This window comes from Petaurus breviceps, unplaced genomic scaffold (genome assembly GCF_028583685.1).
Source record: "Petaurus breviceps papuanus isolate PSGF00001 unplaced genomic scaffold, PetGlider_PUasm1.0 90879, whole genome shotgun sequence".
NCBI classification, from domain to species: Eukaryota; Metazoa; Chordata; class Mammalia; order Diprotodontia; family Petauridae; genus Petaurus; species Petaurus breviceps.
Genome location: NW_027187368.1, coordinates 725,404 through 748,045, shown reverse-complemented (window position 1 = coordinate 748,045; position 22,642 = coordinate 725,404). Strand labels below are relative to the sequence as shown.

General features: G+C 41.4%; 1 protein-coding gene across 5 annotated transcripts in view; it reads left to right on the top strand.

The window, feature by feature from the left end:
• The window catches only part of RABGAP1 (RAB GTPase activating protein 1), a 215,354-nt gene extending 197,404 nt beyond the window's left edge, over positions 1-17,950 (top strand). For 4 of the 5 annotated variants that reach the window (XM_069073725.1, XM_069073726.1, XM_069073727.1 and 1 more), the window contains 7 exons: positions 2,238-2,330; positions 2,795-2,905; positions 6,775-6,879; positions 10,478-10,561; positions 11,322-11,393; positions 14,505-14,702; positions 16,063-17,950. In XM_069073725.1, the coding sequence (XP_068929826.1) occupies positions 2,238-2,330; positions 2,795-2,905; positions 6,775-6,879; positions 10,478-10,561; positions 11,322-11,393; positions 14,505-14,702; positions 16,063-16,185 (786 nt within the window). In that variant the 3' untranslated portion in view covers positions 16,186-17,950. Of the gene's footprint in view, positions 1-1,025; positions 1,407-2,237; positions 2,331-2,794; positions 2,906-6,774; positions 6,880-10,477; positions 10,562-11,321; positions 11,394-14,504; positions 14,703-16,062 lie in introns of those variants that run through there. The other variant, XM_069073728.1, reaches the window with a different exon arrangement.
• Positions 17,951-22,642: the final 4,692 nt, after the last annotated feature.

The window sequence follows — 22,642 nt, the reverse complement described above, 5'->3', positions numbered from 1 at the left end:
AGAAATTCAGAGAAAGGTAGTATTTGATTTGAGGTAATGTTGGACATTGCAGACAGGATGTCCCATAGATGTCTCAAACCCAACATGTCCAAAACAGAATTCCTTGTCTTTTCCTCAAAGCCAACCCCCATCTGAACTTATTTCTGTTAAAGTTAATAAAGAATTAAAGGGAATGCATATAGGCCCGTGGGTTAGAGAATCATAGACTCAGACTTAGAAGAGAAGACAGATTGACTTGTCCAAAGTCACACAGGTAACAGGGATTCAAACCAAGACTCTGTGACTACAAATCCAGCACCTTACCTAAGGTATCATGCGGCCTACTTGGGAGAAGCAAAACAGGAAAAAAGAGTTATGTTGAAGTTTTTCTACATTTACTTAAAGCTAGGAGATAATGATATGGCTTTGACAGCACAACGGAAGCAGCCAGTAGAGAGGTTAAAGGTAGTGGAGAAAGGAGAAGGGAGGAGGTATATGAAAACAGCAACTCCCATAACACAAAAAGGGATAGAATTCAGAGTGGAGGTGGCATAACCAGAGGGTAGATATATAGATATAGATACATATATATATATATATATATATATACTTACAATATTGGTTGAAGTTATTATAGTTACAGCAAAAGTATCATGAAAGAAATCTCACCAAGTAAAGCAACCCCTTTTAAAATGAAAGTGGAAACCTTACATATAATTATTCAGACACTTACTTACACAATCATCCTAATGTCATCTCAAAATTAAAAAAGAAAACAAACCAACAGCAACAAAAATCATTTTTATAATAGGATTCCTAGATTCATCTTCCATTTATATCTGAATATTACACAATCTCAAGTTGGGATGTAAATATACTCCCCAGCATATCTAACAAGTGGCCATCCAGCCTCCACATGAAGACCTTGAGTCAATATTGTAGAACCTCCTGAGGCATCCCTTCCACTTTGGGAAAGCTTTTATTGTTGATCTCTTATTATGGTGATCCAAAGTTTGCCCTCTAAAACTTGTACCCATTGCTCCTAGTTCTGCCCTCTGGGGTCAAGCCAAGCAAGTGACAGCCCTTCAGATACTTGGAAACAGTCATCACTCTTTCTTCTAAGTTTTCTCATTGCCTCACATCTGGAGTATTGCAGAGCTTTCTGCTTGATCTCCCTGCTTCGAGTCTCCCCATTCCAGTCCATCCTCCACTCAGCTGCCCAAGTGGCCCTGCTAAAGGTCACATTTGACCAGGTTAGCTGCTGTCCCTGCCATCACCTCTTCTCTCCCATTCAGTTAACCCAAGTGAATCCTTATTACCTCCAGGATCATCTATTTAAAATCCTTTGTTTGGCTTTGAAAGTTCTCCATAACCTGTTCCTTTCCCACCTTTCCAGTCTTTTTACTCCTTAACCCTCTAACCCCCTGCACATTCTGTGGTACAATGATGCTGGGCTCCTTGCCATTCCTTGCACAATACACTCCATTTTCTAGCTCTGCACCTTTTCACTGGGTGTGCCTCCTGCCTAGTATTCTCTCTCTCCACATGTTCACATTCCTTAAATGCCAGTTAACTTCTGCAAGAAGCCTTTCCCAGGTTCCCTTAATACTTCCCTCTCCAATTTACCCTGCATGTATCTTGTCCATAGGCAGACATTTGCATGTTGTTTCCCTCATTAGAATGTCAGCTCCTTGAGACAAGGACTCTTTTTTGCCTTTGTGTCTCCAGTGTTGGTGAAGTGTCTGGCCCATGTTGTTGTTCAGTCATTCAGTCATGTCTTACTCTTTGTGACTACATGGACCACCCTGTCCATGAGGTTGTCTTGGCAAAAATACTGCAGTGGTTTGCCATTTCCTTCTCCAGTCCTGGCCTATAGTTAGGACTTAAAAAATATTTGTTTATGTGTTGACTAACTCCAGGGCAAGCATCCCCACTTCTTTCAATGAATTTTCTTATGGCATAGACTCCAAATGTCTTTCTATGCCAGTTACCTTCCCTACTAGTTTGTCAATGCCCCTGCCAAAATAAAGCACCCAAAAGAATTGAACATAACATTCCAGATATGATTGGACCAAGACAAAGGACATTACACTTTGATGGATAGAGCTTAAGATGGTGGTAGCATTTGGGCTGCCTTGTCTAATTGTAGACTTGAACCTGGCTTCCACCTCATGAAAATTTCCATATTTTTTCCCAAGAACTATGTGCATTTGTTATTCTCTGATATGTCTGTACATTTGTTCTTTGATCTCTCATAGATTAGCCAGAAGAAGTTGAAAAAGTATGAAAAAGAATATCATACCATGAGGGAGCAGCAGGCCCAGCAAGAAGACCCCATTGAGAGATTTGAGGTATCATGCCAAGGAATTCAATGTAAAATCTGGTCTTAGTCGCCATGACTTGTGTATTTTGTTTTATTAAATTAAGCTGTTTTGACTTTCAAATCTCAATGAGCATTGTTTCCAGAGTTCACTTTTTCTAGGTTTAGGTTTCAGATTAAGCTTCCAAGTATCTATTTAGCAAAGCAAACAACCTTCAGTCCTGAGACTGACCTTCCTATAATAGTTAAGTAATAATAAGCATCTACTTGACCAAGGTCACTTGACTTAATTATTTCTTTCTGGAAGTAGGAAATTGGAAAAAGGACGTGGTTCTTGTTCCTAGGAATCATTCCAGGATAAAGCAGGTTTCTGATAGAACCCCCAGAAATGAATTTTTATTCACAAAATGGTTTAGTGGTTTTTCTAACACGAAACAAGTGGTGAGAATCTTTTCCTTTCTGCCATTTATGTGTTCATATCTCCTCACTTCCCAGCGGGAAAACAGGCGCCTCCAAGAAGCAAACATGAGGCTGGAGCAAGAAAATGATGACCTGGCCCACGAGCTGGTCACCAGCAAGATCGCACTGCGCAAGGACCTGGATAACGTAAGTCTGACCAAACTTATATGGAATCAGCATAAATTAAAAGGCTTACTAGTACATTTGATTTCTGGGTTGTTTTTTTTAACTTACCTACATCCTTAAATGACTTCTTACTAGAAACTATAATGATTTTTCTACTTATCTAGGAGCAGTTAAATTCCTACTCCCAGCCCAGTTTGAAAATATCATTTCATTTATTAACCAGGATACATCCCTTTGGCACTTAAATTCACCCATTCCCTTGCTTTGCATACAGTCTTATTATGTACCTAACCTTGCTGCCTGTTTTCTGACTTTTTCATGTATTGTTGTTTGGTTTCACATTTTATTACCAATAAAATTTGTTAGTACTTAAAAGGATCAGATGTGTGAAGTGATTTTCCCAGGATCATGCAGACAATGAGAGTAATGACAGGAACCTCAGACTCTAAGGCCAGAACTTTTCCCACTATTTCCTACAGTTTAAGTCCCAGAGCAGTTTACATGTATCTCTAATTATTATTAACGTTCAGACTGGTGAAGAATTTTCCATAGGTAGATAAAACTAAGGTGTTCTTTCTTGTTCCCTGAGTGAATAGGTTTTGCCTCCTAGATATAAGAAGCAGTTTCTCATTTGGTTCCAGCTGGAGGTAGCCTGAGCCATTGTGTGTTGGCCAGAAATTGACAGTGTAAAGGTAACATAACCATCCCACCAGCTTAAAAGGGAATTGAGGATTTTGTTCTTGACTTTTGTGCCAAAGAAGTGCTTTTATACTTAGAGTTTTTGTACTGATCCCAAGAGGGCGATTACTCTTAGACAATGATTTTCAAACTTTTCCTTCTATTGCTATAAAGAAGGAAATAATCAAAGCAATAAACCATCACCAAAAAACAGCAACTGATTGTCTGCTCCTGGCATCCTATTCACAGAGTTTGGTCAACAATACTCCACTACATCCATGATTTCATCAGTGTATAACAATAATACCTCACTTACATCATAAGGATTTCAGTTTACAAAGCACATAGGATAGGTTGCATTCTACAGCATTGGAGGGAGTACCTGCATAAACCAGATCCTTACCAGCCAGTAGTAGTCATAAGGAATGCTATACCCATTTTAAACATGAGGAACTAAGACTTAGAAAGGTTAGTTAATTGGCTGGTTTGTAATACCAGAATTAAAGAGTCATCAATCAGAAGTCATGTGCAAAGTTGATATAAGCTGGTTTTTATGTAAGACTGAATGAGAAATAGAAATTATCCCTAAAATATCCAAAATATTCTAGCAGCATGATCATTCATCTCTGACTCAAAGACATCACAGTGAGTCAGACAGAGGGCATCTGCCTGAACTAGTGGCTTTCCTCACGTCAGTACCATGTCCTACTTCAGATCAGGAGCACTGAAAAGCTGGAGGAAATCTCTCAACACTGATTCTTACTGAAGTCCAAAGCAGAGCTAAAAGGACAGTAACTCAATGACCCCCAAAAGGCTGCATTCATCCTCCCCTCATATTGAGAGGGGAAACTGAGCTCTTCTCACTTTATTTAGCATAATTCAGTCAGTGGGGTCTCTGAACCATTTAGAAACTAGGTGGATTCTCTTACAAGATGATCTGCTTTTCTTATACTCATGTCAGTTGGTGCTTCTGTCCTCTCTCATTTTCTCCCCAGTCCCTTCCTTCCAAAAGACAGAAAACTGACTAGCTGATCTTAAGGATTTCTGGAATTTTCCCCCATTAGCAAAATTATCTTCCATCTCTTTTGCCATTTCTTTCTCATTGGTTTCTGAGGAGAAAAGGCACTGTGAATATAGTAGAAAGATCCCGGTTCACATCCCAACTTCATATCTGTCACTACGTTAGGCTCTGGGAGCCTCCAGTTTCCTCTTCGTACAAGGGACCTATATGACAGGATCAGTGTAGGGAGAGTATTTTGTAAACCCTCCAGTACTATAAAAATTTGATTTGTTGCTGTTTGGCTTTTTTTATGAATATCCTTAAAAGCCTTGGGACAGTAATGAGTCTGCAGCTGTGCAGCATCTAAATTGATCCTTGGGAGCTGTGAGCATTTTTGGTACAGTCCCAACAATGTTTTCTTGTCTCCCTGAGGTAACAAACGATTGATGTTACTGGGATGGAGGAATGATTCTCATTGATCCGAAAGTTTTGGTGTGTGTTTATTTTTCTCAAGGCCATCGCTGGCTAAAGTTCTCTTTTCAGTAAGCATCCTGCTGTGGTTTTTTGGCATCCTCTGAATATACTCACCAAGATCTGACTCTGATATTTAGAAAAGGGACTTGTGGTCATACTACCAACAGAGAAAGAAAAAGTGTTCCCTTCCAACAAGGGTTCTAGCATAGTCCTCCCTCACCAGCACCTTGACTTCAGTGGGATGCTCTGGGGGGTCCAATTTTTGGAAGTGCTTGATACCAGAAATGAGCCTAGATATTATTATATAATGCTCGCTGCCACCAGACTTTGTGTTCCCAAAGGTCATGATGATTTCTTTATCATTTCTCCTCATATTCAACTAAGCTTTTATCTAAGCAGGTTTTCTAAACCCTAGAAATGAAAGTGGGTTTCAATGGTCCAGGTTATAATAGATATTTCATGATGAAATCAGTCAGGCAGCTTTCAGTATTTCTTATGTGAGGAAGGAAAAGTATTGGGTCTGTGGTGCAAAACAATATAAAACTTTTTTCTTCTAACTGATGTTGCCTTGATTTCAGGTTCTCTTCATTTCCTTTTCAATTATAGCTTGCATCCTGTGATGATTTCCCTGTGCTTCTTATCTCTTGAACTCACCTCTCATGCATAGTTACCCAGTCCCATTTGTGTCTCCACAATATAACTTGCATCTTGCACTTTCTCTTTCACTATGACTAGACTTTTACAGTAGTTCACTGATAGGACTTTCTGTTTGACTCTTCTCACTCAAATGGACCCTCTATTTGTTATTAGACCAGTCTTTGTTATATAGAGAAAGACTTGACTATATCATTCCTCTGCTCAAAATTTTTTAGTGGCTTGCTATTGACATCAAAATAAAGTTCAAACTCCTTTGCCCTCCCACAATCTGGCAACAATCTTACCTTTCCTGTATTATTGCCAAGTATCCACCACATATTTTATGTTCAAGGCAGATGGAGCTACTCTCTGTCCCACCTCTAAACACACACACACACACACACACACACACACACGCACACACACAGCCTTCCCATCTCCTTGTGTTTCCTGTTGTTCCCTTTGCCTCAGGTGAATGCCATTCCTCCCCTCTTGTGCCTGTTGAATTTCTACCAGTTCATTAGAACACCATTCAGTTGTCACTCAGATTTTCTCTCCCCTTCCAATAGGTGAAAGTACAGTTTGTAGTTCAGTTCAGGAAGGAGCCTTTCTCTCTTGCATACTTAGTAATTTTCAGCCTTTCTGTGAAGGCCTATATCTTTTAGGCTCAATTTTTCATGATAATTTTTTTCTAATGTGATAAAACTTGTTCAGTGATTCATTCTGGTGTCAGCTCTTGAATGTCTATGTGCAGAATTCTTTTTACCAAGCAGACTATTAGAAAGTAGGTTTTCACCCAGGGAAATGAGTGGGAACTGAAAAGTCCCAGATCCTTTCATGATCAAATGGAAGAAATCAGCAGAACAAGGTAAGTCATTCCTGGACAAAAGAAAACTTTACTTTACATAGAGGCAGGAAGCCTGGGATCTAACCCCTGCCTCACCACTAAGCAGCTGTGCAGCCTTCAACAAAAGGCACTTCCTTCTCCTTCCTTGGCTTCCATTTCCCTGTCTTCAAATCGAGTGTTAAACGACATGATTTTTCAACTCTTAACTTTCCAAGATTCTCTGACAACCCCCAGTGCAATATGTTTGTGTTGCAGGCTGAGGAAAAGGCAGATGCCCTGAATAAGGAACTGCTGATGACCAAACAGAAGCTGATTGATGCAGAGGAAGAGAAAAGGCGGCTGGAAGAGGAGTCTGCTCAGGTGACTGGTGTCTCGGGGCCCCCAGACTTCCTCTCCTTCCTGCAACCTGGAAAGCAAAGGAACATGGGGGGCAGTGTAGGATAGAGCAGAGAGACCATTGGATCCGAGGGCAAGAGACAAAGCTCAAGTCCTGCCTGGGCTATTTAGTAGCGCTGTGGATACTTGGGCTTACACTTCTCCAATCTTAGTTTCAGAATTTCCTAATCTGTGAAATGAATAGGATTAGGTGTTTTCCAAGTCTCTCTAGCTCTGACATTCTATATTCTAAACATTCCCTGTTTCAAAATCTCTTCTACCCTTAAGAGTCCAGCTCTAAGCTTCCTCTCACGTGTTGCTCTACATTCTAACACCCTGTCATACTATAACTGAGGACTAAAAGGAAATCATAGAGGGCAAGCACTGTATTTCCTGTTGGCATGGAAAAAACCTGAAACAGCTGGATTATGTTTCTCTTCAAAGGCTCTATTTACTGCTTAAAGCCTAATGGTCCTTAATTAAAACTGGAAAGGAGACAATGTCAGTGTCCATTGTTTCATATGGCAAGAAAAAATTACTATAGCTTAATATTTGCTTCCCTAGAACCTTACTGGGAGTGACAGGAAGCAGCAGACCAGGAGTTTTTAGAACCAGACTTGGATCCTATCTCCGTGAATACCTCTGGCCACCCTCGGCCAAGTCTCATCCCCCCACCCCTCCAGGCCTGTTTTACCCATAAAATTTGGGCTAAGTGGTGTCTATGGTTCCTCCCCATAGTAGCATACCTGATTCTGTGACAGGTACACAGAATGACAGGCATCCTTGATGATCTGGCTGAGGAGCCATTGCTCTCTCACAGATCTTTGATAACAGCAGTGCAGAGCAGGGTCCCTCGGCACCTCCTGTGTAATTCTGTTCACAGCCTCCTGTAACCCCCGAGTGGGGGAGGGGCCACAGTCCACCAGACCTACTGAGGCCTTCTTACAATTGCACACGTACACAAACAGCACTCAGGCTGTCAGCTTCTTCAGCCTATTCTTGCATGTCTGTCCCTTCTTTTCAGATTATACATCTCATGGAAAATCTTGTATGCCACTTTTTTTTTTTTTTTTTTTTGCTGGGAGGAGGGCAGGGCAGTTGGGATTAAGTGATTTGCCCAAGGTCACTGGGCTATTAAGTGTTAAGTGCCTAAGGCCACATTTGAACTCAGGTCCTCCAGATTCATGGACTGGTACTCTATTCATTGCACCACCCAGCCACCCCTGTATACTACTTCTTATGTGCAAATTAAAATTCATTTACTCTGAAAAACTTTTCAGAGTATACCCTCAGGCAGATGGGCTATAACACTGTGCAACTAATTGGTAAGTATCTTGCTACTCATCCTGATTCTTGGCTGTTTCTTCATTTATTAACATCTCCTGAGAATCCAGAGAAGAGGAAAGAAATGAAATACCAGCCTCATTTTATCTACCCCTTCGAGTTTGATATCTACAGCTGAGCAGGGCTAGAAAAGACAACCTATGGGCCATTGTAGATGGTGCCCAAAACCTGAAGCAAAGTTTTGGGTTTTCTGTATTACCCCAACCCTTCCCATCCCCTCCCAACAGATTGCCCCCTCTGGCATCCCCACTTTTTCACTTATTTTCAGTCTCTCCTTCTCTACTGGCTCCTCTCTACCACCCACAAACATGCTCATATCCATCCCCCACCATCCTCAAAAAAGACCCCACTTGATCCTTCTTCCATCCCCGCATCTCTTCTATTCCTGGTTGCCAAACTTGAAAAGGCCATATTCTATATATTCCTCAATTTCCTTGTGTCACTCTTTTCTTAATTCCTTTACAATCTGGCTTTTAACTTCATTATTCCACAGGAATGAGAGTATCACCGCACTCTCTCCAAAGTTGCCAAGTCCTATATTGTTTTCTCAAGCTCACTTTCCTTTACGTCTTCTCTTCAGCCTTTGTCACTGTTAATCACCTCCTCCTTCTTGATACTCTCTTCTCTAGTTTTTTTGAGACACTGCTCTCTTCTGATTTCTCCTCCAACCTATCTGATCATTTCTCATTCTCCTTTGCTGGATACTTATCCTGGTCACATTCTCTTACCAGGAGTGTGTCCCACAGGGATCTATCCTGGCTTCCTTCTCCCTCTATATACTTTACTTGGTGATCTCATCAGCTCCCATAGATTTAATTATCATCTCTATCCTGATGATTCTCTGACATATTTCTTCCCAGCCTCTCTTATAACCTCCAGTCTCACCTCTTGAAATGTCTTTTGATGTTTCAAACTATATCCAGTAGGCATCGTAAACTCACCATATCCAAAACCAAACCCATTCTCTTTTCCCCTAAACCCTATACCCTTCCTAACTTCCCTGTTATTGTCAAGGGTAACACTATCTTCCTAGTCTCTCTGACTTGGTGGCATCCTTGACTCCTCACTGCCTCATATCCACGCTGTTGCCAAGAACTATCAATTTTGTTTCTAGAGTGTCTTTCAAACATACCCCTTCTCTTCTCTGATGCTGCTTCCCACCAGCAGGTCCTTTTATCACTTCACATTTAGACTATTGCAATAGCCTGCTTATGGGTCTGTCTGCCTCAAGTCTCTCCCTACTCCAATCCATCCTCCATTTAGCCACCAGTGATTTTCCTAAAGCACAGATCCATCCATATCACCCTCCTCAATATATTTCAGTGGTTCCTTGGATCTACAATCATATACACAAAAATCTTCTGTTTGTCATTCAAAAGGTAGGATAACTTAATCACCACCACCTTTCCAGTCTTCTTATAGCTTATTCCCCAACAGGTACTCTTTGATTCACTGACATTCACCTCCTTGCTCTTCCTTGAGAAGCACTTCATTTCTTGACTCTAGGCAATTTCTGACTTTCCCCCATGTCTTGCAATGCTCCCCCTCCTCATCCTCACCTGCTGGCTTCCTTCAAGTCCCAAATAAAATTCCATCTTCTAAAGGAAACTTTTCCCACCCCTTCTTAATTCTAGTGCCTTTTTTATTTTTTCTATTCTGTTTTTTTCCTCTATAGCTTGTTTGTACATATTTGTTTCCCCACGATGTGAGTTCCTTGAGGACAGGGACTGTCGTTTGCAAACCGTTTCTATATCCCTAGCCCTTGACAGGCATTCAGTAAATACTTATGAGAACTGATTGTGGTTTGAGCTAATAAATGCTTTCCCCTCTACTGACTCCAGGAACAAGATAGTTGGCTATATCAAACATTGATAATAACAACACCCATTCCCATAGTGTTTGAAAGTATATGACTGTTTTTCTAACTTATTATCAATGATAATAATGACTCATTTCTAGAGAGTTTCAACATGGCCAAAGTGCTCTCCCCTCCCAGCCCTGGAAGTATATAAATGCAATTACTATCATCATCTACATCTTACGGGTGAAGAAAGTGGAGCCCAGGGGTGCCAAGTGACTGTCCACTTAGGCTCCACAGGGGGCTTTGGACTCAGTGCCATGTCATCTTTCTCCAAGTCTGGGGCTTTTTTCTCTCTAGAGTCCTGCAGAAGCGGGCACACAGTTCTTGGTGTTGCTTCTGTTTCAGGACTTTGATTCCGTTTTCACTTTTTTCTTGCAGCTGAAAGAAATGTGCCGCCGGGAGCTGGACAAAGCAGAGTCAGAGATTAAAAAAAATAGTTCTATCATTGGTGATTACAAGCAGGTATGTGCCACTGACGCTGCCTTCTCCTCTAGAGAATATTGGCAGATGTTTTCCTAGGAGAAACTTATTCTCCCCATTCCCCGTAAGTCCTTAAGTAATAATAATAATAATTCCTGTTTCTGTAGTACTTTGAGGGTTCCGAAAAGCTTTCCTCACAATCCTGTTAGGTAATTTTTACTGTTATCTCCATTCTACAGATAGGTGAGACTGAGACTCAGAGGAGTTAAGTGACTTGTCCTAGGTAACACAGCTAGTTAGTGCTGATGCCTGAGACTCAAACACAGGCCTGTTAACTCTAAATCCAGTGCTGTTTGCACTATCCCTTGCTGTCCCAACTTGTAAACCCTTTACCCATCTCTGTTGTGTTAACACTGGTCAGACACACACTGAGGAGCAGACTCTTAGCAGCTGTCTCTTCCCTCTGGACTGGCTGGATTTTATTTACATGAATATCTAGCAGTAGTTGTTTTTTCCTTTGCTGTGCCTCCTCATTCAGCTTTGCATGTTTTGTACATTTTCAGGGATCATCTAGGCCTTGCCCTCAGGGGACTTGGGAGTGGTGTTAACACAACTAAGAGAACTTACATTCTGAATATTCCAACTTTTGTCCCCCTCATGGGGCCCCCAAATAGCACTCACTCTCCCCCCAAAATTATTCCTGAATGTTCTGCTGCCCACTTTGGGCCTTAAGCAAGTCATAAGCTTAGCTTGCTCAGATGATTGTACTGCTTCAAGTGCTTTGTGGATTGTATTCCCTTAGATTTGTTCCCAGTTGAGTGAGAGATTGGAAAAGCAGCAGTCAGTGAATAAAGCAGAAATTGAGAAAATCCGGGTAAGTGGCTTTCTTTAGTGTATTGGTACAATTTGCTTTTAATTTAAGGCAAAGAATTTCTGAACTTTATTTACAGCAGGACAAACAGTGGCAATGACATTTTCCAGTGATGTCAAGTGGAAATTAAGAAAATTGTATGTAAACCTTACTTCCCATGGGTCAGGACCATGAATGCTTTACTATTAGGGGTTGTAATGTTATAAGGCCCTTGGGCAGCAGAATCCCAAAGTTAGAAAAGGAATAGACCTGAGAATAGAACATGTTAAAACAGAGAGCACACACTGTTCAAGATGGAAAAGACTTTACACTCTAGAATGGCAGCAATTGGAGGGGCCCAGCAGGACTGATCAAGTCCAATTCCCCCTAACAGATTATGACCCTGAGACTTAGAAACACAAAGCTGCCCATGGTCTCAGAGCCAATAGATGTTGGGCTAGAACCAGAACTCAGGTTTTATGCTTTCTATAGAGCGCTTTCCTACCAGGTAAAAATTCACCTTTCTTTTACACTGGATTAGCAGTTAGGGAACTGTTTAACGCCCAGCTCTGTCAGAAATTCACCATGTGACCTCAAATAAGTCACTTCCCCGCCTTCCTCATTTATCAAAAGAACGGGTTAAGCTAAAGGACCTTTAAGGTACCTTCTAGTTGTAATTTCTTTGACAAATCAAAAAATATTATTACACATAAGGTAGGATCATTTTATTGAACTGAAAAGGATATTACATTGCTATAGTATATCAGACATCATTATTAGAAATTCCTCATAAAAATGGAACTTGTTACTAGTGTATGTAGAAGAGGCATATTGTATGTGTGTGTGTGTCTACACACGTTACATACATATGCATCTCTGTCCTCTGACAGAGAGATAGTGTGGCCTAATGAGTACTGCTGATACTCACTTTTTATTTTGTGGAGCCATCAAGAGTCGCTTCCATACCAAAAGGCATAGGAAGAAGACCCCTGCAGAGGAGAAATTGACAGGTTTATTAAATCATGGTACTGATTTAATTGAGTATTGAGGGGTTCTTAGCTGACTGCTTCCTGCAGGGCTGTGCAGTTATAAGGAAGGGTGCCATTAAGGTAAGGAGGACTCATAGAACTCCTGAGCTCTAAGGGCCTCAGAGCTCTGGCCTAACTTAGATGTGAACAGGAACACGTTCTAAAATATTGCTGACGACAGGTCATCTTCTTGCAAGTGGCAGATCCAGAACTTAAGTCTTTCTTCTGGTCTGTAGCTCTTTGATCTTAGTTAGGTCACTATACCTCTTCCTGTTTTCTCATCTGTAAAATGGGTTTAGACTAGATTACCACTGAAGGGCTTTCTAGCTCTCAGTCTGTGATCCTACAAGATTCTGTGCTCTGCAGTCCCGTCCAGCCCTAAAATTCTTTTTTTACGTTCCAAAGCAAGGTATTGATCTGCAGATAAATGCTGCCCAGCAAAGATCAGTAACAGCTTCCCCCTCCCAGCTCAGCAGCTAGTCAGCTGTGTAACATGCGGCCTGTTGTTTTCATTATTCTATTTCACCTGCAGAATGAGGAAATCCAGGCCTTAATTTAGTTAAGGTTCCAAGTGCACGACTGATCATGTCTGAATCCAGTGTCACTTATACTCTGTATCTGCCTTTTAGTTCTTACACGTTTGCAATTTTACACTTTCATGGAGTTGTCTTTGGCTGTGCCTTTCAAAGAGTTCTAGGCTTCTCACTTAGCCTTGCCTTTGAAGACTGACTTGCCAGGAGACTCTGTTATTTATATCTCCCAACTGTCACCTTCTTGTAATGGCTCTGGATGAATAACCTCTTGTTCTTTTGGTCATCTAGTTTTAGCTTTCCAGATTTGTTTTTTTTATTTCTTCAGCAACTCTACTGAATTAGCTATGTGGTAGCAATCAATCAATAAACTTCTATTGAGTGCCTACTAAGCGCTGGGATAGCCCAGCCCTGACATTCTTTGTTCCATCATTCTCTGTTCTCAGGTTTCTTCCTGCTCTAATGTTATGTATGCTATCATCTGTGTTCAGTTATCCTTTGCAGCTTTGACACACCAAGATTCTAGGTAAAATGTTCTTCCAACAATATTCCACTCTCCATTTGCTGCAAGGATTCATAATCTTAGTTATATACAGGATTTCTTGCCCAAAACAGTTTTTAATCACTAGCCATGTTAGAAAAGCTGTGTTTTGGAAGCTGTTACCTAGAACATAGAAATGGCCTCATTATATGAAATTATATATTGCTACAGTTTATGTCAAAACTTGATCTGCAGCATTTTTAGGAAAAGATTTATCACATTACTTAAAAGAAGTTGTCATCTGGTTCCCACTCTGTGTGGCTGTTTCATGAAAGTAATCCCTGCTAAAATAACAAAAATTGACAACAGTCAGTGCTGGAGGGGTAGTGGAAGGATAGGCACCCTAAATATATTTTTGGTGGAGCTGTGAAATGTTACAACCATTTTGAAAATCAATTTGGAATTTTGCAAATAATGTGACTAAAATGCCCAGACTCCATTACTGGATTTAATTCCCCAAGGAAGCTATCTATAAGACATCTCCATATACACCAAATATTTATGAAGAGTTGGAAGACAGAGTAGATGTCCACCAATCAGGGCATGGCTAAACAAAATTATGGTACATGAATGTAATGGAATATTTCTGTATTGGAAGAAATGATGCATATAAGCAGAGCCCAAGAAAATAGCATACACAGTAATTACAATGTAAATGGAAATAACAACCACACACCAAAATACCAAAAGCGAATGCAATAAAATTATAAAGATCCAGTAGGACTAAAATGGAGAGATATGAGAGGACACCCCCCCCCCAACATACACCTTTGTGAAGTGGGGAGGCCCACAGGTGTTGGGGATTTTTTTCAATGAGTTGATCTGCTGAGCTGATTTGTTTTTTCTCTCTGAAAATACTATCATAAGGGATGACTATTGGGGAGGGGAAGGAATACTGGGGATAACTGTGGTGATATAAGAAACAAAAACATCAATAAAAAGTTATATTTTTTTTAAAAAGGAGACAAAAGTAACCCCTCCTCCCCTGTGGGCCAGTCAACGATACTGTCCTTGACTGTCTGCCCTCTGGTTTCAGCATAAGGTGGATGACTGTGAACGCTGCAGAGAGTTCTTCAACAAGGAAGGGCGTGTGAAGGTCATCAGCTCAGCCACAGAGGCTTCAGATGAAGACACGGATGAGGAGAAGGAGACCCTGAAGAACCAGCTGAGGGAGATGGAGCTGGAGCTGGCGCAAACCAAACTGCAGCTGGTTGAGGCAGAATGTAAAATCCAGGTGAGGAGGCCCAGGGGCGGCCTCGGGGTGAACATTAAGGGGAGGATTCTGTGCCTGACTCAAAACACGTGCAGATGAGCCAGTCTGAGTGACCTGTGCTTTTTCCCAGCCCCTTCCTTCTGAGACCAGAGAATCTGGAGGACTTTTTTCTTTCAAAGTATGTCATAGGAGGAGTTTAAATCCCACTGAAATGAAAATTTATCCTGCACTTACAAGGCCCTTATCATGACTGTCTTTTACCCAAGTTGGTAGCTTCATAAGCCACTTTCTTAAGGTGACATTTCTTTGAAAGGAAAAAATGTAAAGAGATGTTTTTCTAAAAACCAGATTTGGAGAGGTGTAGATAGAAGAGAAAGCTTAGCTAGCTACATTCAGATTCATGTGGTCTCAAAGTTATTTGGACATGTCTCTTCTTCTGTATTATAAGGAAAGACCGACTGGACATAAGGGCAGAGACACTGTGTTCTCCATTTCTGTGTCCTCAACCATGTCCTGTACATAAAAGACCTATTTAGCTGAATAAATGGAGAATTCATTGCATGAGTTGAGCACATGAATGTGATAGAGAATTAATTAATAAGATGTTAAGTTGGCATTTAAGCACTGTTGCTCTGTGGTGCTAGAAAGAAACAGCTTTGCAAAAAAAAAAACAAACCAAACAGCTTAAGGCAAAATAACATTACAGGGGGGACACTTGGCTCTATAGGAATGTTGTTAAAAATGAGCAGTTGGCAAAAAAAATACTCAGCTTCACAGTGCAGGGTTTTAATGTAAGAAGGTAGCATGGTGCACTGAAGAGAGGTGAATATGCAGTGAAAGGACCTAGAGTTAACCCTGCTATGGGACCCGCTTGGTCTAAGTTATCTCTGAGGTCCCTTCCAAGAGCTAAATGTTAGGATTCTATAAAGCACAAGTCAGTAACATGATAGCTCCTGACATATGCATAGCCCATTAGATACACTCCTTCCTTTTAGCCTCCCATCAACCTGGAGAAGTCCTTTTACCTTGGAGCATACCTGTAATGGCTTCTGTGGAGGGAGAACCTCCTCTGGTCGCGCTGTACTGGTGGTCCCCTTCTCTACAATCTAGGAGTCCTGAAGAGGGACACAAATGGGATGTGGCAGAAGTGGGATTGGAACTAATTTCTTCCTTACTCCAGCCACTAGGCCGGCCACACTGCCTCATGAAATGGTTTGCCCAGGGGCACTCAGTGTCTCTAAACAGGATTCAGATCTAAGACTTCATGGCTCTGAGCCAGCTGAAGGCTGGACTTTTCTACACTCAGTTTCCTGGCTCCATCAGGTTGTGTGGCTGGTGGCAGCAGCAGAAATGTAATTGTGGGTCATGTTTTCTCTTTCAGGACCTGGAACACCATTTGGGTCTTGCACTGAATGAGGTCCAGGCTGCCAAGAAGACTTGGTTCAACCGAACCATAAGTTCTATAAAGACAGTGACTGGTGTCCAAGGGAAAGAGACTTGTTGAGGCGAAAAAGAGACACCTTCTTAACACACCGCCTTTGGCTGCCTTCCTCGGCCAGATGTTTGATTTTGTGACATGTCAGAGGACCAGAATGTATATAACCTAGAAACACAGCAGCATGTCAGGATTTTAATAGATCAATGATAAAGTGGATGGAAACATGCAAAACAAGGCTTCCTGTGTAGGACTCTCCATACTACTGATATTTAACAGGTGTTCTAGCTAGACTGAAACTCTGCAGAGAAGCGCTCTATTGAGACCCCTAAGAGGCCTTTTTCACAAAGTCAAAGTAGGTATGAAAAATTAACATGCCCTGTGGCCAAGTTTACATTACAGGTGTAGGGATCTTTTGGTCAGTTTGGATCTTTTTTACCTTAATTTGTGTGTGTGTCCATGTGTGTATATATACACACATACATACATGAACATGTGTATATATAAGTGTGTATATACATATATGCACGTTTGTATATATACGTGCATGCACATGTGTATATGTGTGTGTTGATATATGCACACGTGTGTATATATACATATAGAGAGAATGGCAGGGGTGGAATATCACTAACCAAGAATACAACTCAAGTCTGTCTATAAGGGGTCCTTCCAGGTAGGATCCAGGGAGGTTTTTGAAAGGAAAAAAATTTGAAAGGTTTTAGGACTGTGGTTGGCACCATCTGGTTTTGTTAGACAACACACCGCACATTTTTCTGTTTGGCATTATTTACATGTTTCTAATCAATTCTATGCAATTCTTTTTTTTTTGTTAAGCACTAGCTGCCAAATGACTTCATAGTTCCATGTTGGGTGACTTGTCTTTGAATGTGAGATGTGAAAATCAAAATTGGGGCAAATGTCATTCCACCTGTGTCATCCAGACAGGTGTAATGGGTCTTTCCCAGGACCACACAGAATCAGCCATGTTGGAATGCCAACACCAGGACTGCCGACGTGTAACTCATTATGTGGCCATTTGGACAACGGGTTCTGTTGGAGGCTGCGCCTGTTTCTCCCCCCACACCCCAATGACAAGCCGAGTTCCCCAACATCAAGGTTTTTAGTTTGCACATATGTATGAATGAGGAGAAGCTGAATTGTACACATGCAGTTGGTCTTTTGGGCTGTGTATGTATTCACCTGCACTTGCAGCAAGGTAGTGGTGCTCTGGGACTCACCAGCCATATACTTTCACTGACTCTCTGGGGACGTTGCACCTGCTCAGACTCTGGATCTGTGAGCCAGGTTTCAGGAGCCCTGTTCTCAGAGTACTTCCTGTGCGTGGGCCTCTCCCCATTCACACTGGCTTGAAGTTCTCACTTGAAAGCTATGGAATGAAGATTTTAGCACCTTGTTCCTTTTTTTTAAAGATTGTTATTTTCACTTTCGTTTTTAATTTATAATGGTTTATGTTGTGCTGACAAATCTCTCTTGTATCAGTGGATACTTTTTTTTCCCTTTACCCTATGTGCAGTGTGAGCAAGCTGGTTACAAGAGGAGACACTGGTTTGTATATAAAGATACTTGGTTTATTTTGTCCTTCTTTTCTTGTTGACTGTACTAATGCTCGCTAATGTGACCTGTGACGACAGAGGTGACATGCAGCTATATACCCAAACCCTTTCCTTAACTGCTTCCATCATCTTTATTGTTTAATCACCCAAACAACTGTAAGTGCGTCCAATATTAAGTTGTGTGGACATTGTGCTGGGGTAGTTTCAGTGTGTAAACTTTATGAATTGAAATATAAACCAGTAACATTGTATTATTATTATTTCTTCAGTTTTATTTCATTTTAATAAGCATAGGCATTCATTCCACTCACATTTGTCTTGAGAGCTCCCACTGAGCATAAGCTGGATTTAGTTCCTACCAAACTGGAAAGCCTTCGAGTTCAGGAGACCCAACAATAGACTGTGTGTCTTTTGTCCTAGACCAGTCTGTTTCAGTTTGGAGAAGCTTGTCACCAGAAGCTGGCCACCGAGCAGTGAGTTTTTTCTGGTTTTCGTTTTTTAAACCAAGTAACTCATTCATTAAATCTTCTAAAGTGGCAAAGTTGCCGAGGTATGAAAATTATGGCTTTTCTTGAAGTATTCTTTGACCATTTTGCCACAGAAATGCCCCTCTCCCCCAGCCCCAACTTACTCAGCAGCAGAGTAATGCATAGACAAGTGGCCACTCCCTCTACTCAGCTAAAGGAAGATTATCTATTAAGAATTAAATGGAAGTCTGTGTCCCTGCTCTCAGTGATGTCAGCATCTTCAGTTGGAAGCCTCTTGCGGCTCCCCCTCTTTAAAGGATGGTTTCCACTACTTAGGAATTGAAAATGTTCTGAAATGGTTTAAGTGCTGATAAAACTTCTCCAATATTTTCCACTAAATGATATTTTTATAGTAAAGACTCAAAGCCACCAGTGGATTTAGGGAACACATTCTTTCAAACCTTGCCTAAGGCACAAATAGAGTGGCCCCGACCTAGGGTTCAGAGGTCATCTTTAACATAATCCCTTTCAGACCATTTAGTTCAACTCGTCTTCCTTACCTTGCTACCTGCTTGGTAAACAGAGCCCTGGGGGAGACAGTTTAGATAAGCCTCGGTTTCTGCTCTCAGAGTTTTTAGGAGGCAACAAATTGCTATGATACCTGCATCTTGTGTATAAGAAAGGTACAAGCCTAGACTGTGGATCTTTATAAGGCTTTCTTAGAGGAGGTGGTATGCAACTTGCCAACAGGCTGGTGAGCTTGTTCTCTTCCTCAGGACAGATCTTGGTTCAACGATGCCGGTCTGGTTATATGGCTCCTATTCAAAACACTTCATTCCAGAATTAAGTCTGACTGTCCAGGCCCTCTGACACAGGATTACAACCCTTTCTCATGTGCTCTACACCTCAGCTGCACTGGACATAAGCTCAAACATGCCCTTTGCTTTCTTCCTGCTGCTCATGAAGCCCAAACTCTGTTCAAGGTATAGCAGAAAGAGGACTAGATTTGCAATCAGAAGATCTGGGTTTGGGGTGGCTAGTTGGTGCAGTGAATAGAGCACCAGCCCTGGAGTCAGGAGGACCTGAGTTCAAATTCGGCCTCAGACATTTAACACTTATTAGCCATGTGACCTTGGGCAAGTCACTTAACCCCAATTGCCCTGCCCTCCCCTCTCCAAAAAGAAAAAAAAATCTGGGTTCAACTCCCAAATTATTCTCCTTCACCTAATAAATTCCTAACCAGCTCAACTTAGATGCTACCTCTTCCAGGAAAGTTTGCCTGATAACACAATTCAGTGTTTGTTACCTTTTTAACATACATGTCTTTGTTTATCCTTATGGCTTGTAAGCTCCATGAAGGGAAAGTGTCTTATCTAAAGTATTTCCCCCAGTGCTCTGCAGGTAGTTATGATTAATAACAACTGCTTCTATAGGAAGAGAGCTCATTTTCAGATGGGGAATATGAGAGCCAGTTTTGGATCTCTGCTTGTTCCCCAGATTCCAGGAGTACAGTGGCTGCTCTGAAAGTGGAAAATGAGAAGCCCAACCAAGGCTCCCCTTCCATCCTGTGCACTTTCTACATCTTCTAATTCTGCAGTGTCAGCAATCTATCTGCAAGTTTTCAGTTGCACTGTGATCCCCTCTTTACATCTGAAGAGAGCTTGGGGTCCTGCACCTTGGGACTATCTTTGGCACAAGCTGGTTATAGTCTATACCTGGTGCTGCTGCTTTCATCCTTATCCTGCTGACTGGGGCTGCAGTTGGGAATAACTGCTCACATTTCTTCGTTTACTTTGCCTTTTATGAAGTGAGAGGTAGTTTATAAATGACATTGTCCTTTCACAGAAGAATGCCTAAAATAAGCTAACAGGTGGAGATTTGAAACTGACTCCTAACTCCAGATTCAGTGCTTCTATTTAGTTCTTCACTCTCAACTTATTTGGATGCTAGACACATAAAGCTGGTTTCTGTAGTTGCCAGGTCATCTAAAAAGTACAATGAATTTGACCCAAGTTCAAATCCCAGCTCTGGTATTATTACTACACGTGATGTTAGGCCTCCTTCATAGAAAAGAAAAAAGACTATCCCATCTGTCTCCAAATCTGTGATCCTAAAATTGGAGGTTAGGGGATATTCTCCAGAGGTACAAGATTTTCTGCCCTACATGTGATTTAGCTCTATGCTTCTCTTCCAGCCTGCCTCCTTTTGAATATTTACAGTGATAGAAACTCAATTATAGGGGATGACATACTCCATTGTTGAACAGCTCTTAAGTTTTTTCCATGTACATGGTCCAAATCTCTCTAAGTTCTGCTTCTTTTAGTTCTTTTAATGTTACAAGAAAAGTCTTCCCTTTTTCCATTTGGGAGCCCTTCAGATATTGAAGTTTTACCACAACTTGGAAGAAATCACCAAAAGCAAAGATTGAGATTCAAGTATTTATTGAGCACCTACTGTTTGAAGAACACTGTTCAGAGATACATAGTCTGGACAAGACATGCTCCCTGCCCTCATGGAGCTCACAGTCTAATAGATGAATAAAATACAAACAACTATATATACAAACAAGATAACGATATTGGGGATGTGTAAAAACAGTATTCTTCAAAGGCAGTTAAGGGGGAGATTATTTTAGATAGGGAGCATTAGTAAAGGTTTCACGGAGATCGCATGACTTGGGCTTTAAAGGTTGGGATAGGGTAAGGATTTAGTAGGCAAAGGGGAGGGAAGACATTCTCCAAGAATAAAGAATAACATGAGCTAAGGCATGGGGAATATAAATTGTATATTGGGGGAGGAGGAGGGCAGGAAGCTGAGAAGAGATGCCCAGTTCTGTCGGGCTGTAGAATTTGTTAACAGGACTAGGAGATATTATTCAGGCAAGAGGCTATTTATTATCTTCCAGGTAGGTTATTGTAAGGACCTGTAGTAAGTAGGGTAGTAGTAGTAGTAGTATGATAGTTATGAAACTGGAAGGAACATTAGCAATCTTAATCTTGTTTTCTATTGTGGACCCCTTTGCAATCTGGTGAAGCCTACAGGAAGAACCCTTCTTGGAATTAACATTTTAAATATGAGATACATAAGATTACAAATGAAACCAATTATATTGAAACTTATTCTTTAAAAAAAAATTTAACATGTTCACAAACCCAAGGTTAACTCCCGGACTAGTCCAACAGCCTCGTTTTAGAAGGAAACTGAGGGCCCAGAGATAGGAAGTGACTTGCCCAAGTTGACAAAGGCAATAAACAGCAGAGCTGGCATTTGAAATCAGCAGAGTATGGACAGATGGAACAAACTATAATATAGATACCCTCAGGCTTCATTACCCCAGGTTACTGAGGCTGCTTCTGTTGTCCCTACTGGGATAGTGATTATACCATTTTCAAATTTTAGGGACAGAGGTCTTTCATATACCCTGCTCTCATGGGAATCCTTTCTGTCCGCCACAGGACCCTTTTAGAATGGGGGGATCAGGGGATACTTGGATAGTAGGTCACACCTCTTCCTACCAATTATTTGAAAATTATAGTGCATGTTTCTATAGTGCTTTAAGGTTTACAAAATTAAATTTTTTTATAAGACCCTTGTCAAGTGACACAAGGATGATGTAGAATAGAAGCTCCTTGAGGACAGGGACTGTCTTTGGATCCCCAGCAGGAGGCATTCATTTTTGCTTTAATTCTTATTTCACAGAAGAGAAAATGATAGTAGTGACTTGTCTTGCAACTAATAGGGACAAGTCTTAAATTTGGATTTCCTGAAGCAGTGCTCTACACACTTCTTCCCAGAATAAGACTAGGTGGTTTCTTCCCACAGCCCACTTCCTCGAGTAAGAGCAACCCACTTGGGGCGGCCAGGTGGCGTACTAAGAGCTCTGGCCCCAGCATCAGGAGACCTGGGATCGGTTCCAGCCTCAGATACTCAACACCCACAGAAAAACAACTGGCCGTGTAACCTTGAGCAAGTTACTTACCCACTTTTAGGCTGAGAGAATCCTCAAGAAGTAGCGATCTGAGCCCTATGAATTTCTCAGGGATGAACATCCTGATCCCAAGGGCAGGATGCCTAAGTGTGCTGGTTCCAAATAAATTCCCACTAGGCAATGACTTCCTAAACTGATTCAGTGTTCAATGCCCATTCTGCCCTGACAGGTTAGTGTGTGCCCCAGACCTGGAATCACTCATGCCATGAGCTTTAAACTGCTTATGGAATAGGAAACTTAGGAGAGACCTGAGGTTTTTTCATGGCTGAATGTAAGGAGACTGAGGAAGACTTTTACCAAAGTAATTGGTAGCTCATTCCCTCCTGGCCTGGCTCCTGAAACCTCAGGATAGGCCACAGGTCTCCCTGAAAGCACGCCCAATTTGGGCAGCAAAGATTCCTGTCAATCAACAAGCATTAAGTACTGGGGGACTGAAACTGGGCCCTCAGCTCACAGCAGTTCCTCAGAGGGAAAAAATTAGTTATGACTGGGCT